General features: G+C 53.1%; 5 protein-coding genes across 5 annotated transcripts; 2 read left to right on the top strand and 3 right to left on the bottom strand.

The window, feature by feature from the left end:
- Nucleotides 1–107: 107 nt before the first annotated feature.
- On the bottom strand, nucleotides 108–6,163 carry SNOG_14841 (hypothetical protein; the record flags this gene model as incomplete). Its single annotated transcript, XM_001804963.1, has 7 exons — nucleotides 108–1,045; nucleotides 1,478–2,058; nucleotides 2,115–2,751; nucleotides 2,867–2,891; nucleotides 2,942–4,028; nucleotides 4,521–5,640; nucleotides 5,698–6,163. 7 exons carry the CDS (start codon nucleotides 6,161–6,163, stop codon nucleotides 264–266), a joined length of 4,698 nt encoding a protein of 1,565 aa, XP_001805015.1. The 3' UTR covers nucleotides 108–263.
- A 1,232-nt stretch (nucleotides 6,164–7,395) lies between these two features.
- SNOG_14839 (hypothetical protein) lies at nucleotides 7,396–8,178 on the top strand (the record flags this gene model as incomplete). Its single annotated transcript, XM_001804962.1, has 1 exon — nucleotides 7,396–8,178. The coding sequence occupies one exon, from the start codon at nucleotides 7,396–7,398 to the stop codon at nucleotides 8,176–8,178; it is 783 nt and encodes a 260-aa protein (XP_001805014.1).
- Nucleotides 8,179–8,881: 703 nt separating this feature from the next.
- Nucleotides 8,882–9,217, bottom strand: SNOG_14838 (hypothetical protein; the record flags this gene model as incomplete). Its single annotated transcript, XM_001804961.1, is given in 2 exon segments — nucleotides 8,882–8,925; nucleotides 8,944–9,217. 2 exon segments carry the CDS (start codon nucleotides 9,215–9,217, stop codon nucleotides 8,882–8,884), a joined length of 318 nt encoding a protein of 105 aa, XP_001805013.1.
- A 338-nt stretch (nucleotides 9,218–9,555) lies between these two features.
- Nucleotides 9,556–10,969, top strand: SNOG_14837 (hypothetical protein; the record flags this gene model as incomplete). Its single annotated transcript, XM_001804960.1, has 2 exons — nucleotides 9,556–10,070; nucleotides 10,168–10,969. 2 exons carry the CDS (start codon nucleotides 9,556–9,558, stop codon nucleotides 10,967–10,969), a joined length of 1,317 nt encoding a protein of 438 aa, XP_001805012.1.
- Nucleotides 10,970–11,308: 339 nt separating this feature from the next.
- On the bottom strand, nucleotides 11,309–16,738 carry SNOG_14836 (hypothetical protein; the record flags this gene model as incomplete). The annotated part of the gene is made up of 16 exons (XM_001804959.1): nucleotides 11,309–11,567; nucleotides 11,621–12,025; nucleotides 12,082–12,162; nucleotides 12,210–12,828; nucleotides 12,881–12,996; nucleotides 13,043–13,114; nucleotides 13,163–13,286; nucleotides 13,339–13,632; nucleotides 13,755–13,917; nucleotides 13,975–14,756; nucleotides 14,806–15,039; nucleotides 15,089–15,182; nucleotides 15,391–15,576; nucleotides 15,642–15,868; nucleotides 15,933–16,461; nucleotides 16,514–16,738. 16 exons carry the CDS (start codon nucleotides 16,736–16,738, stop codon nucleotides 11,309–11,311), a joined length of 4,410 nt encoding a protein of 1,469 aa, XP_001805011.1.
- Between the last annotated feature and the right edge of the window lie 1,406 nt (nucleotides 16,739–18,144).

Genomic DNA, 18,144 nt, shown 5'->3' with positions numbered 1-18,144 from the left:
GTCAATCAAGCTTTCTTACTCCATGCTGGTTGGTGTTGATGTTGCTTGAACGTTAGGCAAAGTCATTTCGTTCCGATAGTGGCGTCACGAAGAGCGAGAAACGCATAGAAGATATCAAACGTGCATTACAAATAATCACCCTACGATACTTCATCATATCGCTATGCAAGGTATCCAGCCATCGCAAGCACTTCTCTTCAACCTTCAATATTCAATTACAACGATCCAAACAACGATCCACCCCATTACTCTAGCTTCGCACGTCATAAAAATGCTGGTGTATCCTCCCTGACCAGCCTCATACCTCCTCTGAGCTTCTTACCCTCTAACAAGCCCATGCTCTTCCTCTCGCGCAGGAAGCGATCTGCCATGCGCTGACCGGGCGTGATGCTGCCGCTGCGCTCGCCTTCCTCGAGGATACTATCAATGGCACGGCCCTCAGTACCTGGACTGGGCTCCCGGCTCTCCGTGAAGGAGCTAGTCGACGGCTTGAGGTGCAGCGCTGGGCGTCGCAACTCTGTCGATGGGCGAGGGAGCGATGTTTTTGCTCCACGAAGGTCGAGTGCGCTCTTGGGACGACGACTCAGCTTCTCTGGGGATGCCTCTCGTAAGATTGCGCGAATTCTGGGACGTGGTGGCGACGCAGCTGGGCTTGAGATGTACTTGGAGTGCTTGATCTCCGGAATGTTGGATGTATATTGGCCAATATTGGTTGTGCTGCGGTTTAACGCGACTGAAGAGAGCGGCTGCAGCGATCTCGCGCGAGTCGACGGTCCTAATGGTGATATGCTTGGTCTTCCATTACCTTTGACACCAATAATGGAAGGTGGTGTCAAGTTCTCTTTACTTGCGTGTCGGCCTTCACTGCTCATCAGAGCGGAGTTGCGCGAGCGCTGTGATGTTTGGTGCGTTGGAGGAGCAGAGAGATCAGAGTAAATCTTGGGTCCGGTACTTCCCTTCGTTGACTTGAATGAAGAAGCAACACTATCAGGCGGCGAACGTGAGTTGCGAGAAGACCTAGCACTGTTGCTGCTCGACCGGCGACCTGTGTCGATGAATGGGAAGCGGTCATTCATTAAAGCAGACCTTGGTGTTTCGACAAGGGGCTGTGATGTGGAGGAAGTGTGGCTCGGGGTCAGAGCAGGGCGCTGCCTTGAAAACAGGGGCGTTGATTCCGGTCTCTTGAGTCTCTTTCCTTGCATCGGCTCGACATTCGGGGGTGAATTATCTGGGGTAACTTCCTTGGATGTGTCCGTGTGCGACTGTGATCTTTCCAGTACAGATGTTCCAACTGGAGTCGTAGCGCGCTGCTCGACTGATAACGGTAACGTATGTCTTTCCACAGTTTCGGCCGCGAGCACTGACAGCGTAATTGGTTCGATGTGGGGCGTGATGGTATCGCATGATGGGCGTAGTATCACGGTCGTATCATCCTGCTCATAATGGGACGTGCGCGTATTGTACCTGCGATACTTACTAGAAGGCGTGAGGTATTGCTCATTAATCCTAAGATCTTCTTGGCTTGTGAACTCCATGTTGGAGACCTCGTGAGACAGCCAAGCCTTCCAGTCACGGCTAGAACGAGCTGAGTCAGGGCGGCGTGGCGACGGCGTACCCACGACATAGCTGCGAACCGACTTGCTTGTCAGGATGACGGCTGAGCCTCCGTTGTGATGACGCTCAAGTCCATCTTGTCCACTGAACGACATAACGCTGTCATTTGGGAGTATGCTCATGCCGTCAGTGTTTCGCGAGTATACGCTTGGAGATAAGGGCGACATCATTGTTCGCTGCGTTGGCGAGCAAGGTGTTCCAGACGGGCCAGAAATGTCGGTTCGATGGACTTCCACCTCCTCTTCCAGTGATTCGCGTTGATCGTCTTCTTGCACAGTACGTTGAGTGAATTCGGCAACGTTGTATGTCCGCTCCATCTCACGCGGGAACTGCAGCTGCGCAACGTCGTCCAGAGGTGTCTTCCAGCGCTCTTTGGCCTTTGATACTCTTCGTTCGATCTGCTCGCGAGAGGGCGAAAACATTTCGCGCGTGTGCTTAGGTTGGCTAGTGATGCACAAGTCAGTCCACAGTGTGTCAAGGAGATAATCAGCAGCACCGACCTTGTATCGATGTTGATGCAATCTTCCTCAACATCGGATGATGTGGCAACAGCCGACGGGTCCAGCTCATCCCTCGGAATGCGCATTGTTCCACGAACACTAGTGTGTTGCACAGGACACGGTGAGGAACGCTGCTCGCCAGGTGTGACAGTACGGATCGTGGACCGGATGGCCCTTCCAAGCGTCCTGATAGAGCTAGCTTTACCTTGTGTGCTCTGCGCTGCGGCACTGGGTCCGCGCCGAGAAGGCGGTCGTTGTTCGTTCCCCACTTCCATCCGAAAGTCTCGACTGGCGCTCGAGTGTAGATCTCTGTCAGCCGAGTGCAGGACCTTAGTCTTGCTTGACTCAAAAACATCACTCTCTGCACCAGGAGTATGGGCAGGAGGCTGAGGCGCATCTTCTGTTGACTTGGAGATCTCAATCTCCCTCATCAACGCAGAAAAGACGCGCTTGGGATCGATCGGTGTCGACGTTTCTTCCAACAGACTTTCCATCGGCATAGGATCACGGAAAGCTGCAAGAGTACCCGATGGAAGTGACTTTCGCTTCGTCAAAAGAGAAGCTGCTTGGTCCGCTTCACTGCCGATACTGTCCTTGGATTCATGTATGATCGTCAATCGCTTGATCGCCCGTTGTGCTAGTGTGTCTTGTGTAGATGTCGTGCCCCAACTGGTCACGCGTGATACAGAAACATTCGTCACGTTTGTTTCGCTGTGTAGACTCGGATTGCTTCGTTTGCTCCGGGCGCTTACGTTGCTGCTCGACCGTGATCCGGACCTGGTATAAGCTGGGCGGCTTTGCGCGTACGATGGAGTACGAGCACGTACACGTTGGAGTACATCTTCGTCCGGACTTGGAATATCGTAGATGTCTTCGGAATCATGGATGTCGATTGGAGCTGTGCCGAAGTAGTCGCGGCTTGCCTGTATCTGTTGGACAGGCAAATCCGAAGCTGGCTTGGAACTGCGCCTGAACACCCGCTTGAGTTTGCTCTTGAGCGATCCGGAGAATGATCGCTTGTCCTTAGCTTCTACCTGGGGCATGAAGTCGGTGAGAGTAAAATCGGGCGTGTAGTCCTCTGGTGTGCGGTGGCTGGTTGCGGAGACGGATGCAAAGCTGGAACTGGTGCGCTTGCTCTTGCCCTTACCCTGCCTCTTCATGAATGGCGCCATGAACAAGGACGGCTTATGCCTGACCGACCGTTGTTGGAAAGATTGCAAGTACTTGTCTCGTGCCTTGTCGACAGTTTCATTAGTCTCAACGGTGACGGGAATGCGAGGCATTGCAAGCGGGGATGGGGCCAGGGCCCGAGCTGAAGCGGCCTGAACGGGTATCTCGAGGGTTGAAGTTGCTGTCACCGGAGGTGGAGTCGTAAGGTACATGGTGGGCGGTCGAGCAATCGGTGAGCCTGTCTGAACACTGCTCGCATAGTACATAGATCGTGCCTTCCGGATCTGCTGTGAGGTGACTGAAGACGAGACGCTCAGCCGGCCCGCCTTTGGTTGCGTATTCGGACGTGCATGCTCACTGAACGCAATGGACGGCTGCGCCGAAAGGGGCCTGGGTGCCGATACTGGTCTGTCCATGCTGGGCATGGGATGGAAAGGCGGAAACGTCTCGGTGTTGATTGTCGACGCTCGCGATGGCCGCTGCGAGGTGGCATCCTGTCCAGTTTTCTGGGGATGCATGGAACGGAAGCTGGAGTCACGGGGCGGAAAGTGACTTCCCTGGCCCTGCATGGTGATGGACTTTCGACTGGCATTGCTCTTCGACCTAGAGACTTCGGAGCTTCGCTTGCTCGTCCTGTCAGCGGCTCCTTGGGTATGGGCTCTCACAAAAGCAGCCGTCGCAGCGGCCACAGCCTGTTGACGTGCGAGATCCGGGTCTAATAGCTCCAAGATGGGGGGTGGGTGCCTGTGTACAGTTGACGTTGACTTGGAGCGGCGAAGACGCGTGCCTGCATCGCTGGAGGCGCGAGCCAGCATTGGAGTGGTGAGATAAAACTGATGACGCTGAAGAGGAACAGTAAGATGGGGAGTCCAACAAAGCGAAGTCTGCTAAAGAGGTGTTGACATGAAGTAGCAGAAACGATGTCAAGGGAGCACGACATGAGGAAGTAAGACATTGCTACAGTGGAGAAGGAGAAGGTGAGAGCGGGGCAGTTGTGACTTCCATTCGTTGTTGTCAGACCATGTGTCGCGCCTTCCTGTTTTACAGCAGGCAAGTGCTCCTGCTTCAACGGCAGAAGCGCCGAGTGCGTATATCGACTGGTTGTGAATGAGTGAAGCATACTAGGATACCTTTGAGTGAGCACGAAGCAAAACAGTATCACTTCAAGCAGATTCAATGTATCACGAGAAGGAAAGGTCGTTGCAGAGATCTAGAGGCATGGCTCAAAGCACGTGCCTTGGACTACGCGCTTCAACCAGCGCCGAACTTCTGCCGAGCTCACTGCGCGCGTCTTCTTCATCCTCGCTCTGCACCTCCACATACCCCGTATCTCTGTCTTTTGCGCTAATCATGAACATGATCGCAGTCATAACGCCATACACAGGTACGCAGGCCAAGAAGGGTAGTCCGAGCCATGCGCTACCAAGATCCATGCCCCATTGGAACAGCTGGCTGAGCATTGGTCCTGCAAACATTGCGCCTATAGCTTCAGAAATGGCGATGGTGCTCATCAGTTTCCCAACGTCGGGACTGGACTGCCCGCCAACTGCGTGGATGGCGACAGACCGCAAGGCTGCATTGTATCCAGTGCCCATGTTGTAGACGAGCAGACCAAGTATGAGCAGCGAAGGATATCCGGCAACGCCCATGATAATGTAGGAAACGGCCTGCACGATGATTGATCCTCGCGCTGTCCAGAGATCTGCCCAATGGGGCGGATGTCGAAGATGCTTGATAAGAAACCAGTTGAGCGCTGGCAGGAACACAGCCACAGCCACAAGATTGGTCGCAGCGCGGAACGAAAGCAGGTAGGCGGCATCCTTGATATCCCAGCCATAGCGTTTGGAAGCATAGCGGATCAGCAGCGACATGGCTTGTCTGCCAAGCCTGTTGGCCATGAAACCAAAGACCACCAACGCCAGCTGCATGTCGCCTCGGATGAAAGTGTATGCAGTGTGAAAGTTCCGCAGCTGCGCTTTGAGCGTGAAGTGGCCGCCTTTCGGCTGAAGCTCGATGGTCTGGTCTACGTCATCCTTTGGTTCTGGCAGGTCGCGCAAATGAAGTGTCTCAGGGAAGAAGATGGATATGCACATGCCCACTCCCTGTATGAAGGTGGCCAGCACCAAGGGCATCCAATCGCCCTTCTCCATGAGCTTTGCAGCCATAACCGGCGCAACCACCTCCGCAACCAGCACGGAGGCAGTCACATACAGAAATACGGTGGTGCGCTTGTCCGGTGGCACGATGTCCGAGATCATGGTCAGGGCAACTGCAACGGCGACTAGAGGTCCTCCACCGATCAGGAAGAAGGCGGATGACAGCCATGTGAGCTGCAGCGGCAGGGTTGTGAAGTAGCCTGTTTGCTGTTAGCTACCCCAGATTTTCCGAATTGCCCATTCTGCGGCTTACTTACAGACGAGCAGGACCCATGCAGAGCTCAGCCAGCAACCCAGCAGACTTGCAGCGAAGATCCATTTCCTGCCGACCCGGTCCGCCAGCGTCCCAAACGGGATAGCGAGCAATATGCCGGGGATTGCATCGAAAGTGTCCTGCCAGCCAAAGATCATAGCCAGCTTCTGCTGCACCTCGTCGATCTTGCACAGCTGTTCCGGTATGCGCCCGTCAGCGCCGATGGCGGAGTCGTCGTGTTCGCGATAGTATGCGAGGCAGATATTGGTCTCGTATATGCGTGTCTTGGGCGGTTCAGCGAGGAAGGCGCCAACGTCGATGATGGTGACCAGGAGCAGCGCCAGCACCACGAGAGACACCCATGGCTTCTTCGGCACCCTGGGCTCAGGGAGGGTGAACGTCGATTCGTGCGGGGAGGAGAGCAGAGATTCGTCTTCCTCGACTGAATCTCGAGGCAGATGCGACGCCATCGGGGACCTACAGCGGATAAATGCTACTACTCGTGTCTGCGCATGAACCAGGGCAACGCGTCAACAAAGGAGTGGGAGTCGGTGTTAGCAGCACACAGAAGCCATGATCAAAGGATGCGCGACGATGGGGAAGAAGACACGGTGCTATTATGTCAGATTACATGCGTATCAGTGCGCTCTTCTTGGGCGGAGTTCGGACAGCAAAGGTGTTGTCCAGGGGCGCCTTGTTGCGCCTCGTCCTTTCGGCGCTGGGCGCGTCGCAGGTAATGCCGGTCCCTGCATCGCGGGACGGGGGATTACATAAGCCACCCATCTGTCTCGGACTGTTGCCGAAGTTGTGCCGTCACACACCTTCGTTCCTTCACCCCAATGCGATTTCAACGTCCCCATTAATCCGTAGTGACTCATGTGTTTCTATCTTCACTCTTAAGTCGTTTGAGATATCTCCCGCTTGTATATTGGGGATTCTGGCTGCACCGCCCAGCGAGCGGGCACGGGATACGTCACGTAATATGGAACGCGTACAGGATCACGTAAGCACTTAACGTGTGGTCAAGCATCGACGGAGATGGCACAAGGCTAAGTCTTGGTCCAATATCAATCACAGATTTACCAGTTGCGCGTTCAAATCCTTCCACATCACTGCCCTGAACAAAATGTCAATCGAAATACTTAGCTCTCGAATATCACTTGGCCACCTCAGCGGTCACGACAGCTCCCATCTATGCTTTCACTATGTCTGATCTTTACCCATGTTTCGCTATCACCCCTGACCTGACCATGCCAGCCGGGAACTTCGTGGCTCAGAAGTTTTGCGTAACGACCTTGCCAACCTTTCGATTTCATCTCATCACCTTAGTCGTGCGCTTCTTTGCTGTTACTCGAGCTGGATAGTCAATATCGGGATATTGATGTTGCACATGTTTGAGAATGCTACCAGCGATGCTGTTTCCACCCCTGTGTCGCTCACATAACGCGAACGTAGGTGAATGACAGTTCAGCACAGCTTTCACTTTTCGCTATATGTTTCCGTGTAGCACTGTCGCACAATTGTTTACTCAAGGCATCTACGTCTGCCTTGAGCTCGGTTACGTTGTCACAGCGATCATCAGTCTCTTGTTATGACAAAGAGCACTTCTTACAAAACCAAATCAGGACATCCCACGACACGCCACATTAGATATAACCATATATCGATTTCCATACCGCACAACAAGTACTATCCATCTACCATGGCCCTCCCACGAGAACTTCGCGACATCGTCTACACCCATCTCATCGATTCCCTCCCGAAAGTCATCAACGTCAGCGCCGACCGCATCCTCACAGAGTCCTTCCCTCCGCCCACCCAATCCATCATCGGCGGCTCCACCACCGACGGCCTCGTCACATTCCTCCCGAGCCTGGCCTACACCACCTCCGCCATCTACCACGAATTTGTGCCCGCCTACCTGCGCCGTATCTATCTCAACATCGGCACCACGTCAGACTTTCTCTACCTCGAGAACTTCTTCGAAACGCTGCCCGCGGGCGATGGCTGGGACAAGATTGCCAATCTGACGATGCTGAACTTCGCGAGTGTGGCGCGCACACCGGGACGCGCGACGGAGGTCATGGACACGATTCTGCAGGCGACGAAATTGAAGGTCCTGGTGCTGAGTTTCGCGCTGAGCGACTTCTTCGTTCCGCCCGACTGGCCGCACCCGCCTACGACCCGGAATGAAGCGATGGAGTTACAGAGAAATCCGCCGAAGACGGTGGATGCGGAATACATGATTCGTGAGTACCAATTTGATAGGCTTTTTGGGATTAGCGAGCTGGAGAGGCTGGTGGTCAAGGTTGAGCATGGGTTCTTTGAGCAGACGCCGAGGTCGGTTGGGGTATTGGGGGATCTGAGAGAGGCGCTGATGAGGGGGTTGAGGGAGGGGGAGGGTGTCACAGAGGTCACGGCGGTGGAGCTGGATGTTATGAGGCCGGGCATCAGTGCGTTCATCCTGAGGTTGAGGAGGGAGTGAGTGAGGAAGAAGGAGGATTCGAGGGTGGCGCTAGTGAGGGGGTTGGGCTTCGGGGAGGGGGTGATCGGGGTGACCGCAGTGGAGGTGGATGTAAGGAGGCTGATGATAAGTGTGTTATCCTGAGTGCGCTGAGGGCGTGAGGAAGCGAGGAAGATAGGTGAGATATGGGGGTAGGACATGGACATGAAGAAGTGTGGTGATTATTGGTAGGTGTTTGTTCATGACCCTCTTGGTGATAACCATGTGCACTCTTGTGGAGTGTCTCAATTTAAGGTGTGCTCGTCGACCATGCATGCCATTTTGATGGCTGCTTGACCCTTGTCTGACGATCAGGACACATGTCACCTGGCAACACTGCAGTGCAAAGGAGGTGATAAACATTGGAGAGATGGAAGTTTTGGATCGAGAATTGATGAGGCTGTGAAGCTGGTGTGTTCAAATCTGAATAAAATCTCTCATGTTTGAAGCACGAGTGAGGTATATCAAAAATTGTACATTTTGACAAGGCTACTCATCTTCCAGCGCACCAATGCTCGAGCTAAAGATAATTACACGTGCTGATTGTTCTCGTGTCGTTCTACTCATAATTGCCGTGCCGTTTTGATCATTCATCTTGTGTACCACGTCGTCAGAAAACCATGGAGAGTAAGCATGACTTGCACATCGTGACTTGAGCTACTTGTAAGTGGCTATATGAATTGCTTCAGCCTGCGATACTGGCTGCGTTTCCGTTCATGCTGCCCTCACCTATATGCAATCACATACTTTTAAGAGCGATGTTGGGCCATGTCGACCCGCGATGCCCTCCTGCTGCGGTCGTTTGCATGTCCCGGAAGGCCACAACAGCTGCAGAAACGCTGCTGGCCATGCGATATGGGAAAATTCGAAAGTATTTGGTCCGTCGATACCGCCGTTCGTCGCCGTCGTGGTCTGGAAAACCCCCTGACTGTGCCTGCCGCTCTTTCACCTCGTGGTCAGTCTCTGTCTTGCAGAAATCCCAACGCAAACGCTCCTCACCACGACTTACCGCGCAGCACATTGCAAGAGCGCGTTTGTCACAACAAGCCCGTGCCTCGAAGACTACATAAAATTTGCAGCTGCCTCCAAACCTTCTCACTCCACGACTTCAACGCTTTCCCACCACGACGGCCCAAAGCCCTCTCTTCTGCTTTCCGCATACGCAAGAACTTTACAGCATCACAAAGCCCAGCAGCCTTTTGCGTACGTATTCTAAATAGAGCGCTGAGCAGTACTAGTCACACTGCATTTGATCTTTGGAGCGTTTCAGCAGAGCGTCTTTAGGACCTTGCAGGAGGACATTTGAGCTTAGCAACCGTTCATTCTCACAAAAGCTGTATCTTCAACATATCCGCAATTATGAGCGGTATTCAGAACAACGAAGAGCGCGTCCGCAGCGGCCGCAACCGCAACCGCGGTCGAGGACGTCAGAGCAACAACCATCCCGGCGCCGCGAGCATGTACACCACTGGCAACAATGCTAGTAACATGAGCAGCTTCGCCCCTCCCAGCAACCGTTCAGGCTATGGCAATGCCGGCCCCATATACACCGGTAACCAAGGCATGTACGCGTACAGCAACGATGCGCGCGTCAACACCGGCTACAACATGATGAACCGCAACATCCAGCGCAACGGCAATGTCCCCAGTGCCTTCAACAACGCTGGAGCAAACGGCATGCGCACCCAAGGCAGCAACATGACTGTCAACAGCGGCTTCAACATCACGGCGAGCAACATGAACGGCAACAGCAATGCATATGGCGGTTCGAACAGCAGTGCGATGGGCCATGCTGGCTACGACAACGCTGCCAACCCTCCTCTCGCTAGCACTCGTGCTTTCGTCAACGACGCCTCTGGAAATGGTACCTCGTCGCCCGCGATGACAGTAAGATGTATTCTCAATGTATCACAATGGTCATGTACTAACTTAGACTCAGGGTCTGCAGCGTCGTCAATCCCTTCGTGACAGTTCGGTTCGCGATGCTGGTCGCGCTCGCATCCAGTACGGTCCTGTCGGTGGACCACTGTCTGCACCATTCCAAGCAGCCCCTGTCGCCATGGCCGCTGCCGCTTCAGACGCAGCAGCTCGAGCCATCATCACTGCAGGCCCGATCACGGTCTCCATCGCCTCGGAGCGCGAGCGCCCGGGTGCCAATGTCGCCTCTCCGGCATTCATCCATGGTTTCGTGGTCACTCCGGCCAACTACAACTTGTGGAGCAACGTCTTGCTGCCGCACATCACCCTCTTCACCTTCGAGGTGTCCAGCAGCTCAGACTTGCACTTCCTGGCCAACATGCTGTCATGCAGGCAACTTCCCCTCCTCCACCAGGCTGTCACGCATGTGACCTTCCCTGGCTTCTACTGGTTCTCGGGCGTTGCCCATAACCGCCGCGAGAACCCCTACTTCGTGTTGACGAAGACCCTGGTTGGCCTCCAGGACATCTTGCTCCGATTCCACACCGCAGGGATCACCACGTCGCGCTTCGGTGAGCGGCAGATGCTCGCAATCGAGGCAGTGGACCCAGAGCGCGCCAAGGAGCGCAAGGTAATGTCGCTCGACGATGTCGTGGACAAGTACGGCCTGGGCGGCATTTTCGCTTGCCCCCAGCTTCGTCGCATCCGCGTCGAGTTCATTGACTGCCCGCGGACGCGCTACTTCACCAGGGTGGGTGATGTCGTCCTTCTCCTTCGCGAGATCCAGATGTGGTTGGTGACCGGGTGTGCCCAGGAGGGGCTGAATGTTCTCGTGGAGCTGGAGCAGGTGCAGTGAGAAGGAATGATAGGGCGGAGGAGAACAGGATGACGCATGGAGGAGAAGGGGTGACTTTTAAGATAGGTGGAGGATAGACAGCATCTGCTGTGGTTAGGGGTGAAAATGAGAAGTCATGTGCCTTGCGCATTCACCCTGCTCCTATATGATCATGTGATGTGCCCTTTTACCATGCGGTATGACTTTCACAATACAATATAGACAACATACTATACTAACTCAATGCAATTTTGATACTCCTGATGCTGTGTCCTGGCTATATACGCGGCCAATGGTATGTACTTTTGTCCCTCAGAGGATGAATGTCGAACGCCAAGGATGATTATTGGAAGTCTCCCACTACTCAATCTGTGTGATGTCATCTTCTCCCTCACCTCCACTGCTGGTGATATCCTCATACAGGCTCTTGAACCAGCTACCCTCCTGGTCTAGGAGACGATGTGGTTTACCATACTCGACAAGCGAACCTTGATTCATGACCACAACCTTGTCAAAATCAAGGATGGTGTCCAGTCTGTGCGCGACTGCGATGATAGTATGGCTGGAGAATTTCTGGCGAAGGAGGCGCTGTACGATGGAGTCGGAGGCGGCGTCGAGACTGATGGGAAGTTAGTGTGGAAGCAGCAAGGAAGCAGTTAAGGATGTGCTTACTTCGATGTAGCCTCGTCAAGCACGAGAACATTGCTCGTGGATCTCCTCAGCAGCGCTCTCGCAATGCAGAACAGCTGCCGCTGGCCATGACTCAAATGCAACTCCTCGACCAATACATCAAGCGGATGATCGTACTTATCGGCATCGCCTTTAGCCACAATTACTTCATCCCACAAGGTCACATCCTTGAGCGCCTGGATGATTGCTTTATCGTTACTCTGCTTTAGCGGGTCCGCGTTCAACCTGACTGAGCCAGGCAGCAAGTAAGCGTCTTGCGGCAAGCCGATGAGCCGAGACCGGATTGTTTGACGCGGCAGTCGATGTATCGGAAGGGCGTCGATGGTGACGGTGCCATGAGACAGTTCGACCATGCGAAACAAGGATAAGACGAGGGAAGATTTGCCACTGCACGTATTGTCAGTATATTGATTCAGTGTAACGCGAGGCTAGATGAGACATACCTTCCTGTGCGGCCTACGATTGCAACTTTCTCCCCTTGCTTAATCGTGAGCGAGAAGTCTTGTACGACTGGCTCGCCGGGCCTGGGAAGATGTTAGTGAAAAACTTGCGCCAAGTTGAGAAGACCTACCGATGGAATGCTGTGATGTCGTTGAACTCAATCTTGCCCCGGCTGGGCCAGGTGGCCGGAGGGATATGGTCCTCAGTGTCCTTGTCTTCAGCTGTGGGGTCGGTAGTGAAGTTCTTGATCCTCGCCACACTACCGATATGTGTTTCGAGCTGCGTCCAAAAGGTGATGAGCAGCTTGATACTTTGTGAAAAGAGCACAACGTTGAGGAGCGCGACACCAACATATCCAGCGCTCAGCTTACCGCGCAACACTACAACGAGGACAATGAGAATAGTTGCAATACCTGCGACAACAAAATCCAAGACCAGCGTCAGCCATCGCTGTACCGCGAAGAGAAGGTAGAACGGGCGCTGACTGCGATCGAGCAGATCCTTGGCCTTCTCCTCCACAAAGCTTTGCCAGCCAAACGCTCGGATGGTCGCCAAACCCTCCAGTATCTCATTAAATTGTGTATATAGAGGCGACTTGGCTTCCAGATCGAGAAATCGCAGTTGGCGCGACGTGCGCAGGTAGAACCTTTGAACGAAGTAGACAATGATGCTCACGATGGGGAAAGAGATGGCTGCAAAAGGTGCTGCCACTGCGATGAGCACCATCTGGGCAATACAAAGCATGAAAGCTAGCTGCATGTTAGTACACCGGTCGCATGCATATTTTGTTTCTAGACCTACTGGCGAAAGTGTTGAGCGCTGTGATGGGCAGCTCCATGTCGATGAGCATGAGATCCTGGCTGAAGCGATTCAGGGTGACTCCGGTGTCGACAGTCGAAAAGAAAGACATAGGTGATCTGCTTGCGTTAGTATTCTAGTTCTAGGCATGCTGCATTAATTTACCCAAGAACCGTGTTGAGGAGCTTTTTGTGGAAGGCAACGCCCGACCGCGGCACCATAGTGATGATTAATTGCCTGATATCTTGTTAGCCAGATACTGTGTAACCCTCTAAGATAACCTACCAGCAACTGACACCCAGAAACCCAAATGAAAGAGCTCCAAGCATCGAGTAGATGCCGAGGTAGAATCCGAGACGCTTATTAGGGTGATCCTCATTGTATTCAGCCCACATCTTGACCCAGATGGCTGTTATGGTCAGTCAACGCGGGTCGACGAAGTTTATTGTATGCAGACTTACATGGAAACGAAATGCCAAAGATGAAGATGGAGCAAGAAATAATAAAGACGAGGGTAGGTATCCAGCCTACCGAGCCCACGTAGTATCGATATATGGCTATATCGCCGGTGCGACGATTTGCCTCTGCCTGAATCTCTTCTTCGGTGACATGTTTGCCTACCTGTTGCTCGGTGTATCTTGGCGGCGCCTCGTACTCGTGCTTCTCTGGAGTGAAGTCCCAGTCTGGCAGCGCAAGGTCGAACCCCGACACGTAGCCGCCAGACAGGTTGAGTTTCTCAAAAGTGCCTTGTTCGGCTATCTTACCGTCCTTATTTAGAGCAACGATATGGTCGCAGTAAGAAACGCGTTTCGCTACAATTGCCCATCAGCCTCAGCCTTGCGATGCGCGCAGTTGAAGAGGGGCAAGCTTGACTTACTCGAGGAAGACGCAATGATTACGGTAGTTCTACACCGCTTCAAGAGACCATCACGACCGAAAAGACCATGCCATATCTTGTTCTCAGTCTGACCATCAAGACCGCTGAGACAGTCATCAAGGATGACAATGTCCTTTTGCGCATATATAGCTCTTGCAAGCGCCTACAGAGAGTTTTAGTTAGCGCAGGGGAAGTGGAGTGGGGGGACGGGATGGCTCACTATGCGTTGGCTTTGACCACCGCTCAATGCAATACCCTTGCTTCCAATCTGCGTCTGATCTCCTTGGGGCAATTGGCGGAGATCTTCATCTAATGCGCAGCTGCGGACTACAGATGAGTACCACCGTAGATCATATGCACTCGAACCGGTGATGCTTTGCTGCACTGTGCCGTTCACGTGCCACGCAGTCTGGTCGCACAAGGCGATCCGCAGGGATGATAGCTGTAATGTACCGCCCATCACCGGCAACTCCCCAAGTACCGCTTTGAGCAGGGTTGACTTGCCACACCCCACAGGACCCACGACCATGGTAATCTTCCCACGCGGGACGATCATGTTGATGTCCTGCAGGGTAGCCGATCCTTTGCTTTTGTCCCACCCGAAGAGTCCGTGCTCTATAACAATGGCATGGGACCCCAAAGAATGCATACCAAAAACCTCCTCGGCAAAATCGTCCTTCTGCGACAGTTCAGACCCCTTTTCGGAGTTTGTGTCGATACTGACACTCGATGCGACACTACCATGAAGGGAAGGAAATTTGCGCCTTTCAGCACGAGCTTCCATGGAAATGAATTCTTGGATCCGCTTGAACGAGCCGACTCCACCCATAAGCGACATCAACGCCATTATCAGCGAGCTGAGCGGTTCCGCAAGAAGAGTGAAAAGAGACAACGAAGTGAAGACTGTCGCTGTATCGAGTGTGCTCGTCCCGCCACTCTTCTCAGCAAGGAGAGAGAACACCGTGAAGGCAAGGATGGGCGACACTATTGGCGAAACGTAGGCTGCAACATATCAGCAGGATACTCCGGCATTTTCGAGGAGCAAACTTACAGATCATCATAGTCCAAATCAAGAGCTTCCTGAACTTCTTCGAAATCTCAAGCTCGTCAATTCGAAGTCGCTGCAAGTCGTCTCGCAACACGTCGGTGAGACCGCACATCTTGACACCTTTCATCGAGTCGAGCATAGCGCCAGTTGCGGCGATGCGACGCTCGATGGCCTCAAGCCAGAGCGCCTGGCGTTGCATGACAAGACTGGTCGCGCCCAGAGATGCGAGAAAAGAGACTTGACACGAGTCAGCAAGCCGCCTTTGATACCGATATTCCAGACGTACGTATGGCGACTCCTATGGGAATAGCACAAGCCACACCGAGCTCTCGCTGGAGGAGGTACATTGCCAAACCGATCTCGAGGGTGTTCGACCATACCTTAAGAACACCGAAACATTAGCAGTGACTTCAATGAATGAGAGGAAAGCAAACATAGAATTCGTGCCGGCAGTACGATATCGACAAATGTATGAACGGCAAAAGTCTCAAGCTTGAGCTGTGCAGTCGCATAATACCGCTGCCACTCCATCGCAGCCAAGATACTGGGCCATAGCGGCGATCAAAACAAAGGAAGCGGCAGACATACCTCATGACCAGTCTCCATTCCAGTAACAATGCGCTCGATGTCCGCGCTCATCAAGGTTAGCGACGAGGCCGTGTCAACATCTGTTAAAGCAACACCAGTGGCTTTGCCGTAGAGCATCGAGATTAGCCCTCCGCGCATCATGGTAATGAATCTGAATGTCTTGTGCTGATATTGGCCCGTGGACACCTATGATGATGGTCAGCGCAAGAACCTAACCAGATCAGTGCTATTGATCGGACACGAATACGTACAGCAATTCCAACGAAGACTATGACATATGCGCCAATCAGTCCATAGCCAATATTTGTCGTCTGGGGTGTGACAGCCTGCTGAGAGAATGTCACAGCTCGATTGATCAAGAACGGTTGGCAGAAGTTGAAGCCAATGAGGCAGAGCCGAGGAGGGACCACAGCCAACACTGGCCATTTCAGCTTCCTCAAAGTGGTCACAAAGAGCGCGTGTGGACCTGGGCGCGTTACTACACAAGGTGTCGCAGTTAGTGAATCTGCATCGCATATGTCAGCAGCCGTGGAAAAACTTACATCGGTCCCATGATGATCCCAGAAGATGGTGTAGACGGTCCGACTGGAGGTGTTTGTCGAGTTGGAAAAGATCGTCTACCGTCAACGACTCGGTGTATCCCTTCTTCAATAACGCATTGAGCCACCAAAATAATGCGCGCTTGTAAGGGCCACTGGTGGTCTCAGGTGTGCGGTCTGTGAACTGAGGAAGTAGCAGTCGCTCCTTCGGCCGTGCCTCAGCAATCGCTAGTATCAATTTTACGGCGACGCGCGAAGTGAAGACCGTAGCAACAGCGTCGAGGTCGGGACTGAGTGAATAGGTACGCGATCGCGCGATGTCGAGAATGACGGTGAGTAGAAGATATATGTTAAGAAGCCACGACGGCCGTACAGTTCGCATATGTTCGAAGTCTGAGAGTGCGAGGAGGACGATGGAGCCAACGAGGCTGATTGCAGCAGCGGGGGTAGCGGCACGATTCGGGGCTCCTCGGTGCTTGACCCATAGAGCCAGATGGGCTATGTCGAACATGATGAGGATAGTCCATAATAGCTGAGTTATGGTGAGCCTTAGGAACGGAGATGTATAGTGCAGCATCACTTACCAGCTTTGTGAACCGCAACTTCGACGTCTTGAGCTTTTTCGAACGTTTCCACAAGTAGACGAAGCGAAATGGGGTGATGCAAAGGATAAATGCAAGGGGCAGTATGGAAAAAAATGCCTCCTCGAAGAGTAATGTAAAGTCAAATCCACTTCGACAATCCGCTCCAGCCCAGGGACCGAACGTATTGTCGACTTGAGAGCAGTTCCTGGCAGGACTTGAAGCCATCGTGGTCATGTTTTTGCAGCATTCGATCTTCAGACTATTCAACGGGGATTCCAGGACATTGGGTAGCCATAATTTTACACTGACTCGTTGCAACGATGATCTTAGAGCTTTTGCGCTGAAAAGGGTCGGTCAGCCGGTGGCATGCTCCTGGTACCTTCCTGTCCTATCTCGGCGGCGCTTTAGTTCTTTGGAAGTGTCGTTGCAAGGCTCGGCCATAGTACATTATGTCGGGGCTGAAAATGGATCATGCGATGCCACCTGGTGAGCACCCTGGTCGCAAAGAGCCGCTACTCAGGCAGGGCTTCCTGCAGTAACACTACGTGGATCCGTTGTTGGAGCTGACCCGCCGTCATGCTTTGCCCTTCTTGACGAAATCACGAGAATACAACGTAATATGTGGCTGGCTGCGTTGACCGCCCCCTGCACTCAAGCCCCTGCAGATCGGGGAACGCGTGTGTATGGGTTCAGGCTATTCTTGTAACATGTATGTACAATGCTGCGTCGTGAATCAGTGGCGATCGAGCTGCTTGAAATCTTCGGTTGGTATGAGTACGCGACGACATGGGTAGTACGTGCGAAGTCGTATTTGGTTTAGCCGCATGGGAAGCAAGGATCGGCGCCACTCCCATCAGCCTGCATGCGCGCATTGCCGCATTGCGGCCGGGTGCGAGGGCACGATTTCACAAACTTAATTGCGCAAGCACAGGCTGCTTGGGCCCGACTCTTCTAATTAAGTTGACTGGGGTTGGCGGCAATGATCGCGCCCGTTCCGACCATTTTGACAAGACCACGATGGTGTGACGAGGTTTCTTGTCACAAAAAGCCCTCTCAACAAGATTCGAGTGACATGACAGCCATTGTGACACGTTGAAATCTGTGCTTGAGACGCTTGTGGCTAGTGTGAAGAGTTGACTGACGAGTGTCCGTATGTTGAAATAAATGTTTACGGCGAGGATCATCCTCTCGCGTTTGTTCGCTGGAAAGAAGCCAGACCGAAACGTCGACCAACGTGGCGGCATGAGATGAAGGCACTAGCAGCCAAGCCCACTGTTGTTGGACGTGGATTTGAATCAATGGGAAAACCTGATTCGAGACTTGTAAATCATGGCGTGTTCAGTGCATGGGTGATTAAGATAGTTTCCGAGGTGGCCAGATGGTGTTATGACTTTGAATCATCTGATGACGCAAAACGTAGCTACCATCGGGAATGATGAACTGATCAAGCTTCTAGTGTCGTTTTCGTGCCACGGAAATCACGCTGAAATTAGACCAAACCGTTGGAAAACTGCCGACTTCGTGTAACAGCTGCTTGGACACACTGCGTTGTGTCCCTGCTAGTACGAGCTAGATCGAACAAGAGTAGTTTCCAAGATCATGTGAGCCGGCGGAGCGAGCAGATTCTGCAT

The sequence above is a fragment of the Parastagonospora nodorum genome (assembly GCF_000146915.1).
Source record: "Parastagonospora nodorum SN15 chromosome Unknown scaffold_34, whole genome shotgun sequence".
Lineage (NCBI taxonomy): Eukaryota > Fungi > Ascomycota > Dothideomycetes > Pleosporales > Phaeosphaeriaceae > Parastagonospora > Parastagonospora nodorum.
Note: the sequence above shows the minus strand (reverse complement) of the source record. Positions and strands in the feature narration are given on the sequence as shown.